Source organism: Scardinius erythrophthalmus, assembly GCF_964197995.2.
Source record: "Scardinius erythrophthalmus genome assembly, chromosome: 16".
Taxonomy (NCBI): domain Eukaryota; kingdom Metazoa; phylum Chordata; class Actinopteri; order Cypriniformes; family Leuciscidae; genus Scardinius; species Scardinius erythrophthalmus.
In genome coordinates this window covers 2,687,455-2,700,322 of record NC_138236.1, presented here as the reverse complement: position 1 = coordinate 2,700,322, position 12,868 = coordinate 2,687,455, and the positions used below count along the sequence as shown (strand labels likewise).

General features: G+C 38.4%; 2 protein-coding genes across 2 annotated transcripts in view; one reads left to right on the top strand and one right to left on the bottom strand.

The window, feature by feature from the left end:
- The window catches only part of LOC308704774 (uncharacterized protein), a gene marked incomplete at its 3' end in the record, with an annotated part of 525,175 nt that overhangs the window by 491,441 nt on the left and 20,866 nt on the right, over positions 1 to 12,868 (top strand). The window lies entirely within an intron of this gene.
- The window catches only part of ube2e2 (ubiquitin-conjugating enzyme E2E 2), a 36,958-nt gene continuing 29,040 nt past the window's right edge, over positions 4,951 to 12,868 (bottom strand). Inside the window, exons 4-6 of the mRNA XM_081389163.1 lie at positions 11,129 to 11,261; positions 8,237 to 8,384; positions 4,951 to 5,825 (exon numbers count right to left, since the gene is read on the bottom strand). Coding sequence (XP_081245289.1) covers positions 5,728 to 5,825; positions 8,237 to 8,384; positions 11,129 to 11,261 — 379 coding nt within the window. The 3' untranslated portion in view covers positions 4,951 to 5,727. The remainder of the gene's footprint in view (positions 5,826 to 8,236; positions 8,385 to 11,128; positions 11,262 to 12,868) is intronic.

Here is a 12,868-nt window from a genome sequence, read left to right as displayed (position 1 = left end):
ATGTGTGTGTGTATTTATTCTCATATTTTGATGGTTTAATCAAACTTGTAGGGTCATTAAAATCAAATATCCCGTCTGGACGTCACTTTTGGTCACTGTACAAACCAGAGCTCTTGCGTGACACATTTATTAGATAAAGCAAGTTAAAATGCATAAGATATAATGCTATTTTTTCATCCATATGTGTACCATAGAAAAATCAAACTAAATCAGCTATTTTTCTAAAATTTTTGTCCAGATCAAGAGAGCAGGACTTCTAATGCCAAATATGAGAAGCATGCAAATACTAAGAATAGTGTAATTGCTGACTTTAAACAAGTTATTATACACACTATTCTACACTTTTGAAAAGAGAACATGTGAATCTGTTAACAAGGCCAATGCGATAATCCAGATATCATTCAGGCAAACATATCAGGCCATCACTACTAGTTCTTTTTATTAAAGAAAAACAATTTTGCAGCGAGACTGATGTTAAAGGGTTACTTCAGCCAAAAATGTAATTACTCACCCTTATGTTGTTCCAACCCCGTAAGACTTTTATTAAGAGAACACAAATTAAGATATTTTTGATGAAATCTGAGAGCTGTCTCACTCCTCCATATGGGATTGAAACTTGCCGGCCCAGAAAGTTAGTAAAGACAGAGAATGTCTAATAGGAAGAGAATTGGCACTCTGCTTACTTCCGGTTTCTGGACTGGCTGCAGTAACACGTCTCTGTCCATGCGGGGGCGCTCACAGGCGAGTGCAGAATGAATGGAGGTCTATGGCGCTATACCCCTCAAAATCCACTTTTCTCAGGATATCATTTTTTGTCTAGTAATTTGAATGTTGTATTCGAAAGGAGATGCAAAGAAATTACACATTGCTGGGTGTTAGATTTTTTAGAGTCACTTATTTGCTTTAAAAAGTCTTTTAAAATGTCAGTGACGTCATACACATCGTACGACCAGAGATACTGCTTTACGGCAATCCTTCAGTCACTTTGGTGCTTTCGCGCTCTGCACTTTCTTTTCTCTCGAGGCATCGACAACACAGCTGACACAGGGAAATACACAACACAGCTGACACAGGCAAACACACAACACAGCTGACACAGGTAAACACACAACACAGCTGACACAGGCAAACAGACAACACAGCTGACACAGGTAAACACACAACACAGCTGACACAGGTAAACACACAACACAGCTGACACAGGCAAACACACAACACAGCTGACACAGGCAAACACACAACACAGCTGACACAGGTAAACACACAACACAGCTGACACAGGTAAACACACAACACAGCTGACACAGGCAAACACACAACACAGCTGACACAGGTAAACACACAACACAGCTGACACAGGGAAATACACAACACAGCTGACACAGGCAAACACAACACAGCTGACACAGGCAAACACACAACACAGCTGACACAGGCAAACACACAACACAGCTGACACAGGCAAACACACAACACAGCTGACACAGGCAAACACACAACACAGCTGACACAGGTAAACACACAACACAGCTGACACAGGCAAACACACAACACAGCTGACACAGGTAAACACACAACACAGCTGACACAGGTAAACACACAACACAGCTGACACAGGTAAACACACAACACAGCTGACACAGGTAAACACACAACACAGCTGACACAGGTAAACACACAACACAGCTGACACAGGCAAACACACAACACAGCTGACACAGGCAAACACACAACACAGCTGACACAGGTAAACACAACACAGCTGACACAGGCAAACACACAACACAGCTGACACAGGTAAACACACAACACAGCTGACACAGGCAAACACACAACACAGCTGACACAGGCAAACACACAACACAGCTGACACAGGCAAACACACAACACAGCTGACACAGGTAAACACACAACACAGCTGACACAGGCAAACACACAACACAGCTGACACAGGTAAACACACAACACAGCTGACACAGGTAAACACACAACACAGCTGACACAGGTAAACACACAACACAGCTGACACAGGTAAACACACAACACAGCTGACACAGGCAAACACACAACACAGCTGACACAGGTAAACACAACACAGCTGACACAGGCAAACACACAACACAGCTGACACAGGCAAACACACAACACAGCTGACACAGGTAAACACACAACACAGCTGACACAGGCAAACACACAACACAGCTGACACAGGCAAACACACAACACAGCTGACACAGGCAAACACACAACACAGCTGACACAGGTAAACACACAACACAGCTGACACAGGTAAACACAACACAGCTGACACAGGCAAACACACAACACAGCTGACACAGGCAAACACACAACACAGCTGACACAGGTAAACACACAACACAGCTGACACAGGCAAACACACAACACAGCTGACACAGGCAAACACACAACACAGCTGACACAGGCAAACACACAACACAGCTGACACAGGCAAACACACAACACAGCTGACACAGGCAAACACACAACACAGCTGACACAGGTAAACACACAACACAGCTGACACAGGTAAACACACAACACAGCTGACACAGGTAAACACACAACACAGCTGACACAGGTAAACACACAACACAGCTGACACAGGCAAACACACAACACAGCTGACACAGGTAAACACAACACAGCTGACACAGGCAAACACACAACACAGCTGACACAGGCAAACACAACACAGCTGACACAGGTAAACACACAACACAGCTGACACAGGTAAACACACAACACAGCTGACACAGGTAAACACACAACACAGCTGACACAGGCAAATACACAACACAGCTGACACAGGCAAACACACAACACAGCTGACACAGGCAAACACACAACACAGCTGACACAGGCAAACACACAACACAGCTGACACAGGTAAACACACAACACAGCTGACACAGGCAAACACACAACACAGCTGACACAGGCAAACACACAACACAGCTGACACAGGCAAACACACAACACAGCTGACACAGGTAAACACACAACACAGCTGACACAGGTAAACACACAACACAGCAGACACAGGTAAACACACAACACAGCTGACACAGGTAAACACACGTGCTAGAAGAGTTTAGTTTTGTTGTTTTAAAAGACCATCAAGCGGTATCTCTGGTCGTAATCAGTCCTTCACTGACCAATCAGCGTTCATTAGCAGAATGCTAGCGTGTTATGGGCAACAACAACTCAACCTGTAAGAAATCGAAAGGACATAAGTACTCGTTCATTCAACTTTCGACCTATAACCCATGTTGAACTTGCAAAACCTACAATAAAATCTGAGATTTCTCAACGGCAATCGGGTGAAAGAGACACATTTAGCCGTCTAGCCTCTGCACTCGCCCGCGATCACCTCCAGTGGAATTCTAATGGAACTGCAACCAAGATCGATACAATGGGGCTAATAGGAAGTGCCAAGGCTCTCCGTAGACGGGCTCTGGTAAAGACAATGGGTAAAATAGTCCAAGTGACTACAGCGGCTCAACCTTAAATTTATCAAGCGACGAGAATACTTTTTGTGCGCAAAAAACTAACAAAAATAACGACTTTATTCAACTATTCATGTTCTTCTGTGTGTGCCTGAGTGAGATAAGGTAGTGTAACAGCGCAGCGCTTCTGGGTTGTAAGTCAGAACGGAGGCTCACTATTGGCCAGCATCACACACATGACCAGCGTCGGCCAATAGTGAGCCTGCGTTCTGACTTACAACCCAGAAACGCTGCGCTGTTACACTACCTTATCTCACTCAGGCACACACAGAAGAACATGAATAGTTGAATAAAGTCGTTATTTTTGTTTGTTTTTTTGCGCACAAAAAGTATTCTCGTCGCTTGATAAACTTAAGGTTGAGCCGCTGTAGTCACTTGGACTATTTTAAACATTGTCTTTACTAACTTTCTGGACCGGCAAGTTTCAATAACATAGAAGCCTATGGAGGAGTGAGACAGCTTTCAGATTTAATCAGAAATATCTTAATTTGTGTTCCCGAAAACGAACGAAAGTCTTACGGGGTTGGAACAACATGAGGGTGAGTAATTACTGACAGAGTTTTCATTTTTGGCTGAACTAACCCTTTAAGGCTATAGGCCTATTGAATTTAACATGGATGAAAATGAGGCTGTGAGGGATAGACTTATAGGTAATATATGGAAATGAACGAGGGTAAACACTTTTTTAGACCTTGACTAAATGAAATTTAAGACCTAGGATGAAAATCTGTCCGTTTTTAAGACTTTTTAAGGCCTTCAATTTAAAGTTCAGAATTTTAGACTTTTTAAGACCCCGCGGAAACCCTGTGGGTGTGCGGCCTTTGCTCTCCGCTTCTTCCAGTGGAGAAGAGGCAGTGCACGCTGAAAAGGGCACGCTGAATATTTCATATTTCGGTATGAACATTCACCCGCCAGTGTGGCGGATAGCCTTTTGAGATTTACTCGCCAAACGGAAAATCTACCCGCATTTGGCGCTTGGCGGGTGTTAATTTCGGACCCTGAGCGCAGCGCTTCTGGGTTGCACGTCAGAACGGAGGCTCACTATTGGCCGACGCTGGTCATGTGTGTGTGATGCGTGTGATGCTGGCCAATAGTGAGCCTACGTTCTGACGAAAGAAAATGAATAGTTGAATAAAGTTAACATTGTTTTACTAACTTTCTGGGCCGGCAAGTTTCAATCCCATAGAAGCCTATGGAGGAGTGAGACAGCTCTCAGATTTCATCAGAAATATCTTAATTTGTGTTCCGAAAACGAACGAAAGTCTTACAGGGTTGAACAACATGAGGGAGAGTAATTACTGACAGAGTTTTAATTTTTGGGTGAACTAACCCTTTAAACCGCATGTGACAGAAGCGTAACACTAGAGAGAACGGTCAAACTGAAAACACATGCACTGAACACACGACACTACATACAGTAAACGACAATTCAGCCACAGTGTTTATTTATGGTGTTTTTCATGAAGCAAGTGCACAACAGTCCGTTCTGGCCAGAGGTGGCATGTAGCAATATGTACACGTTTTTTTTTTTTTTTTTTAATTCACAAGCAAACCTATCGTCGAGTGGCTGCCATGACTTTGAGTTTAAAAAATACATACAAACAAAACAAGAGGGCAAAGTTTGGAGCTGAATGGATGCGATCCGACATCCGCTTACATGCATGGAAATATTACTGACTTCTAACAAAAGGAGAGAGAGGAGAGAAAAAAGAAATGCACTATACAGTGATGAGAAAAACAAATAGTTCATAAGCTGTATTTGTTCCTGATGCCACTTAAAAAGAAAGGATATACATACATTAAGTTGAAGGACAATAATAATAATAATAATAATAATAACAATAATAATAATATTCCTTTTCACCTACAGTAAGGTAATTCAAACATTCAGATAATTGGAAAATAAAGTCCCAATCTACTCTTTGTATAAAAAGAAACTTTCAAGTCAACAAGGAACAAAGGACAGTTTTCTTCACAGAAAGGTCTACAGGAAGTTTGAAGGAAGAAGGGCCAGATCTATTGTTGCACTTGGGTGTGTGTGTGTGTGTGTGTGTGTGTGTGTGTGTGTGTGTGTGTGTGTGTGTGTGTGTGTGTGTGTGTGCTTTCAGCAGACGGGGAGAGGTAGAGGCACAGAAGGGCTGAGGGGGGGTTATAGTGTGTGTTTGTGTCGAGGAGAGAGGGGTGATACTGGGAACACGCTTTATGTGGCGTATCTCTTCGTCCACTGTTTAGCTATTCTGTCATGTTCTGTTCTGTTGGTCAAGTACTGTGTGGCGATGCTCCCAACCAGAGGATCCGCTGCGGACAGCAGAACATTCGTTAGCAAAACACACTTTATCTGCTACTTACGGGATACACTACTGCTTACACTTGGGGTTAATGATTGGAACACACTTCTGGTTAAAAAAAATGTCATGGTTTTGAAAGACAGCTCTTATACTCACCAAAGCTGCATTTATTTAAACAGGAATACAGTAAAAACAGAGAAATATTATTAAGAGATGCACGATATGTCGGACACCATATCAGTATCATCCGATATATGTGACCCTGGACCACAAAACCAGTCACATGGGTCAGTTTTCTGAAATTGAGATGTATACATTATCTGAAAGCTGAATAAATAAGCTTTCCATTGATGTGTGGTTTGTTAGGATAGGACAATATTTGGCCGAAATCTGGAATCTGAGGGTGCAAGAAAATCGAAACATTGAGAAAATCTCCTTTAAAGTTGTTCATTTATGTTGCCGATTGTGCTGCATGCACTCACAGAAATATTTTTTTTATATATTTATGGTAGGAAATGTACAGAATATCTTCATGGAATGTTGTTTTGACAACATTAATGACAGGCACATATGGCTGCTGTCACTTTAAGAGCTAGTGCACGGATCCTGTTTTCATTACACTGTCCCATGCGGGTTATGCTTATTTAAGGCGAGACACGGCAGGCAAAAACATAGATTTTTTTAGAATTTGGGCTAGTTTACTCCTTCAATATGTGTTCTTTCAAGCTGCTATAAAGAAAACGTTGAAAATATACATTAAGATGTTTATTTTATTTCATTTGGTTTACTTGCGGCGGTAAGTTTCTCCCGAATTTACCAAGAAGTTCATGACCGGTGTCGCTGTAAAGCTCTGAGTCTCCTGCAAAGAGGGGATTTAAAGCTAATGATGAAATCTCATTTAGAGCGTTTTAACTCTTTAAATGCCGTTTTCTCAAAATGAGTTTTTTTGTCATTCTCCAGTACAAACATCTCAGCTTATGTACACCAGACTTTCCAGTTATACACTTAGCAGTATTCTGAAGATATTTTCAGAGGGATTTGTTAATAAATCATTCCTGGCCTGATTTATGTGACATTTTAATTAAAAAAATATGGCGAAAATCTATTTTTCAAGGCTATGGACAATATATTTTGATTTCCTAGGTAATGAAAGCATATATCCTGATATATATATATATATATATATATATATATATATATATATATATATATATATATATATATATATATATATATATATATAAATTTAACTAGATTTATATATATATAAATCTGTAAACAAAATGAAAAAATAATTTTGCACCTGGTTTTATCATATGTTCAGATCTATCTACCGAAAATATATGCAAAATCGTGCATATTTAATGAGATAATGCCTAATTTGCATAATTAAACATACAAATTTCTAAAACTTGTAATACATTTTTTTTATATACTTGTGTAAGTAATCAACTGAGGAAGTTTCATGCTGATATCTATTATTTTAAAATTTTACCCTATTCACCTGTAGTGTCCTTAAATGCAATGAGACGATAAAGATAATTTAGTTTAGTGCACGTTTAGCGCTCGTCAAATTTAAACTAGCAAGGCGCGCCGCCGCGTCTCTCATGCACAGTTTGCACGCGGCTGAAATCACACTAACATATCTTGCGGGTGTCGTCGATGGATATTGCTTATATTGGATAGCATCCCCGATGTCGGATTAATTTAGCAAGGTGATCTACGGTGAAGGTGAACATCACGATAACAACTAAGGGGTGAGTGGAACTTGTTTACAGGACCCGCCGTGCTCACATTTATGCCACAGTCATTTTGCAATCAGGTTATTCGGTCCTTGATGGTTAATTGTTATATTCGCTTGTTGGACAGATCACAACTTTGAGACCGCCCTCTCGATCTGTTATGCTCTTGATATGCCATTTTGCTGGAGCTGTCAAGGTAGCCTATCATGCCAGTGACGTCACGGACCGTTTAAGCTCAAAGACGGCTGCGTCCCTAGTAACAAAACGATCACTGTTTTCCCCCCTTGTAACTAATTCAGCCGTTTTAAGTGTCCTACCGCAAATAACAATGATAACACATCTGTTATATCACCTTTACTTCCTATTTCGTTTCAGTTCCCCTTTAAAAAAATATTTTCAACATTGATTTCTGAGGGATCATGTGACACTGAAGACTGGAGTAAAGATGCTTTGCATCACAGAAATAAATTACATCTTAAATATATATTCACATATGAAACGGCTATTTTAAATGGTGATAATATTTCACAATATTGCAGTTTTTACTGTATTTTTGATCACATAAATTCAGCCTTGGTGAGCAGAAGTCTTTCAAAAACATTGAAAAAATAAATAAATGTAGTTTCCAAAATTGCCGAAGTGTGTGTAGAGGCTTGAGCCTGGAGTGTTTGAGTCTCACCTGGGTTACAGTCTGTGAGGAGAGAGCAGATGGACAGCAGCACCTTAGAGATGGTGAGAGCGGGACTCCAGTTGTCCTTCAGGATGTCCAGACAGATCACGCCCTGACTGTTGATGTTACAGTGGTAGATCCTCGTGCGGAACGTTACCTGGGAGAGGACGAGAGGTTAACTGGCTGACAGGATTGATATTCAAAGTCTTTTGCGACGTTTAATTTGTGAGGACATTAGTGCACCATGTTATTAGTTGAAGCATGCTAACCGCTAGCCAGGGTTGTTAAAGTTAAAGGCCACTGAAGTGCTTTGAAACGCACAAGGCGGGACTCACTCCCTTTTCACTCACAAAAATTAATGTTTTATATATTTACGGTATGAAATTTACAAAATATCTTCATGGATCATGATCTTTACTTAATATCCTAATGATTTTTGGCATAAAAGAAAAATTGATAATTTTGACCCATACAATGTTGGCTATTGCCACAAATATAGGGGAGAGCGGGGCACAAAGTAACGCTTTTTGACTTTCTCAGTTTGACTAAATCTACTTATGGTTCAGAGTATTTTTTTTCCCCACATTAATTTCCCAAATGTCTAGTACAATTATGTGGTTTTGTTTTATTAATACAGTGTATAGTTTTTTCTTGATATACCCCGAAAGAATGGAAGTGAAATGTGACAACATGCCCCATAGGAGTGGTACATTGTAACATGACCATAAAACAGCTTAAAGTGTTATCTGATCTAATAAAAAAATATACAAGACAAACTAAAATATTTTCTAAATAAAATACAATTAATAACTTTTTCATATAAAATAATGGCATTTTTTAATAATTAAATATAAACTCATTTTTGAGTTTTGACTACGAACACAGGAAAACACAGCTATACAACATAATTCAAAACAAATAAATAATTAGTAATTTCTGAACATTGACTCTCAGTCTTTATTCACCTTTTTCTCACGTTTTCTCAATAGAATAGAATATAATAGCATATTTCTAATAGGGGCACATTGTAACGCAGTGTGACAACATGCCCCCGCCTGCACAACTGGGATTTAAACCCGGCTAGTGTCTTCTGCTAGTTAGCGAAGCATTACTATCTCAACTGTTAAATAACATATTGGAGATTAAAATAATATCAGATTTGTCTAATTTTAAATAAACACAAAAAATAGAGATTAAAAATTAACTTAAGCAATACATTTACTTTTGCTATGGTTTAATAAATGTCTATGGATATCTTCCAAAAAATATATATATATTTTGCCGCAATTTTTTCTCTATATAGTGTTGATATGGCAGCTAGTAAATACACCAAGTTTCGTCATGCTAGCATGTGTGGAAGTATTTAAAACAAGTGTGTTACAACTAGCCCCGCGCTCCCTTACCCATGTGACTCGTGACTGGTTTTGTGGTCCAGGGTTACATTTAGGTTGTGTGCGAACTTGCCAGATTGTGGTTGGTATACAATATCCGTTACAACTTAACACAAAGAACCGGTCTGCAAGATGGGTAATTGTGCCATGCAAACTGCAAATTTTATGTGTGTTTTAGCAGTAATAGTAATTTCTTTGAATCTCAGATTAGGTGAATTCCCCACCGGATCTTTACTGTGGTTAATATCTGAGGTCATGCCTCACTACGTCTCTGTATGAACTACAGGAAGTAAAAAAAAGCATCAGCATGTTCGGGTGTGTGTGTGTGTGTGCGCGCGAGACATCTGTGTGCGTGCCTGAGGCTTTCAGGGCAAACCTTTAATGGACCTTGACATTCCTTGCCTTGAGATTCATGACAGTTTAATTGCCACCAGAACAACTTCCTTCATCCTGACAACCTACAAACCCACAAGAGCCCAAAGAACAAACGCATATGGGACATATAAACGCATAAAGAGAGGTGAAGAAAACAAGGTGACCTGTGAAGCGGGTTTGTGCATCGCTTTAATGTTTTAAATCCCAATTCAGCTTCTGAATGTGAACTGAAAGTGGCAATTGTAATTTGTTTTACAATTTATATAAAATGAAAAAATGCGTGTATATGGTTTCATTTAACTTAAAAATCATTTGACAGACCTACTGTATAGTTGCTTTTTTATTCATTTTATATAAATTGTAAAATTTAACGTAAAAAAAAATAACATGGGTAATTTATACTAAAATACACGAGTAATTATGGGTAATTCATGTTTAAAAAATGAAAAATAATGATTAAAAACTGCACTTAGCAGTTATATATTATAATATAATAGAAAGTTATATACATACACTTTATATTATATTATAATATATAAATGCTAAGTGTATATACATGTATATAACTTTATATTATATTATAATATATAAATGCTAAGTGCAGTTTTTAATCATTATTATTAATTTTTTAAACATGTATTACCCATAATTACTTGTGTATTTTAGTATAAATTACCCATGTTATCATTTTGTTTTTTTACGTTTAATTTTATAATTTATATAAAAAAATAAAATAAAAAAGCAACTATAATATTGAATCATCACTAAAACAGATCCAAACAAAAATCAGTGATCAGCGTTTCTCTGAACAACACACAACGGTGTGTTTGAATGAGTGTGTTTGAACAAATCAAATGAATGATTCAATTCACTCAAACGATCAGTGCTGGAATGAATCGGTTCAGTAAATGAGTCGATCACTCTCTCATTTCCACTTTGGTCACTTTTCACCACCTATTGGCTGAAGATTGCAACTTCATTAGTTGCTGACAGAAATGGATTTATTTTTTATTTGGCTGAAAGATGGTAAGTGTATATTGATCACACAACATGTACTAAAAATTCACCCCCCCCCCAATTAAAAATCCACCAAATTTAATGCGTATTTATATGCCACATGCTTCTTTGCTCTTACCTTGGGGGGTTTAAATGGGTAGTCCGGTGTAAATGCGATGTCAAGGAAAAAGACGCCTCCTTCATACACAGAGCCCGGTGGTCCTAAAATAGTTGACCTCCATTCATAGATGTTGTCTCCTTTGGGACCGGCGCTGTTGGTGGAACAAAGCAAAGAGATTCGAGAAGTTAAACAGGGACTGACTGGCCATTTCAGGAAGATAAATCATCATTAATTCATGAGTGAAAAGCCAACAGGGAACAAGACGTTACAGACACACAAGCACTGGCCTCAAACGGGACTAAAAACCAGATTTACAAAGCTAGACCATTATAGAATCGAGTAGACTTGGATAACGCCCAACTACCTCACCATATGATGAATTACAAGGACACTTCAGGGAAAGAAATGACAACATGATGTGGAGAATAGAGAGATTGTTGTAGAGGTCACGACCAAGTGGAGATCACTTACCCACAGTCGACAGCAATGTGTCAGACTGCCTTATAATAAAATGCTCGTACTAGGGATGGGCGATATGATTTAAAACTATATCACCATATTTTTCTGGTATTTATTGCGATAACGATATCAATGACGATATAAATATAGTACCGTTCACCACTGTTTGAGCTTTAGAAACACAAACACTGATATAAAGTAAAACGTACCCATCATCAAATAGGCTCCGATAATATTCCAATTACATAAAAGAATAAACAAAGTAAAAATACAAACACCAGCCCTTGCAGAAATGGAAAAGTTGCAGATATATACACGTTTAAATAGTGCAACTGAACACACAACAATAATTACACACAATTATAATTCAAATTCAAGTTTGAAATGTAAAAAACTAACAAGATAATAATACTACTATTAATAATAACAAACCACACTGAGGATTGATGTTGGGTTCATGAATATTAATCACATCTGCGTTTGTGCATTAATTTCTGCTTGCTCATCAAGGCTGAACATTATTTTTTACAGGAAAATGCAACCAATAATATCGTTTACATGTAGCATGTCAATTCTGCGTGGTGTGCGAGACTCTCTCGCTCTCTCTCTCTCTCTCTCTATGAGTGTGTGAGAAACACTGAAACGACGGCGAGTCGTGCGCCTCACACTAGTGTTTACTGCGCGTTAAATACACTGCATTCATTGAGATGAACTGAAATAGTTGCGCTTGACGGAGAGCGAAACTCAGAGCTCAGAGTCAGTGTTCGGCGAGTGGAAATATATCTGTGTACCAGTTCCAGATTGTAGAGCGATTAAAGCTACAATATGTATGATTTTTGTAATAAAATATCCAAAAATCACTTGCACAGTGTGATATATCTCCTGCAGTTGTGTACTTACAATTAGGGTTGGGCAACGATTAATCGCGATTAATCGCATCCGAAATAAAAGTTTGTGTTTACATAATATGTGTGTGTGTACTGCGTATAATTATTTTGTATATATAAACACACACATATGTATGTGTATATTTAAGAAAAATTTGCATGTATATACAGTATATCTACAGTATTACTGTAGATATATTTATACATAATTTATATTATATATGAATATTTTATATACAAATACCAAATTTTTCTTAAATACACACATACATACAGTATGTGTGTATTTTTATAGACTAAATAACTATACACAGTACACACACATATATTATGTAAACACAAACTTTTAGTATTGATGCGATTAATCACGATTAATCGTTGCCCAACCCTACTTACAATATCCCAAAAGTTC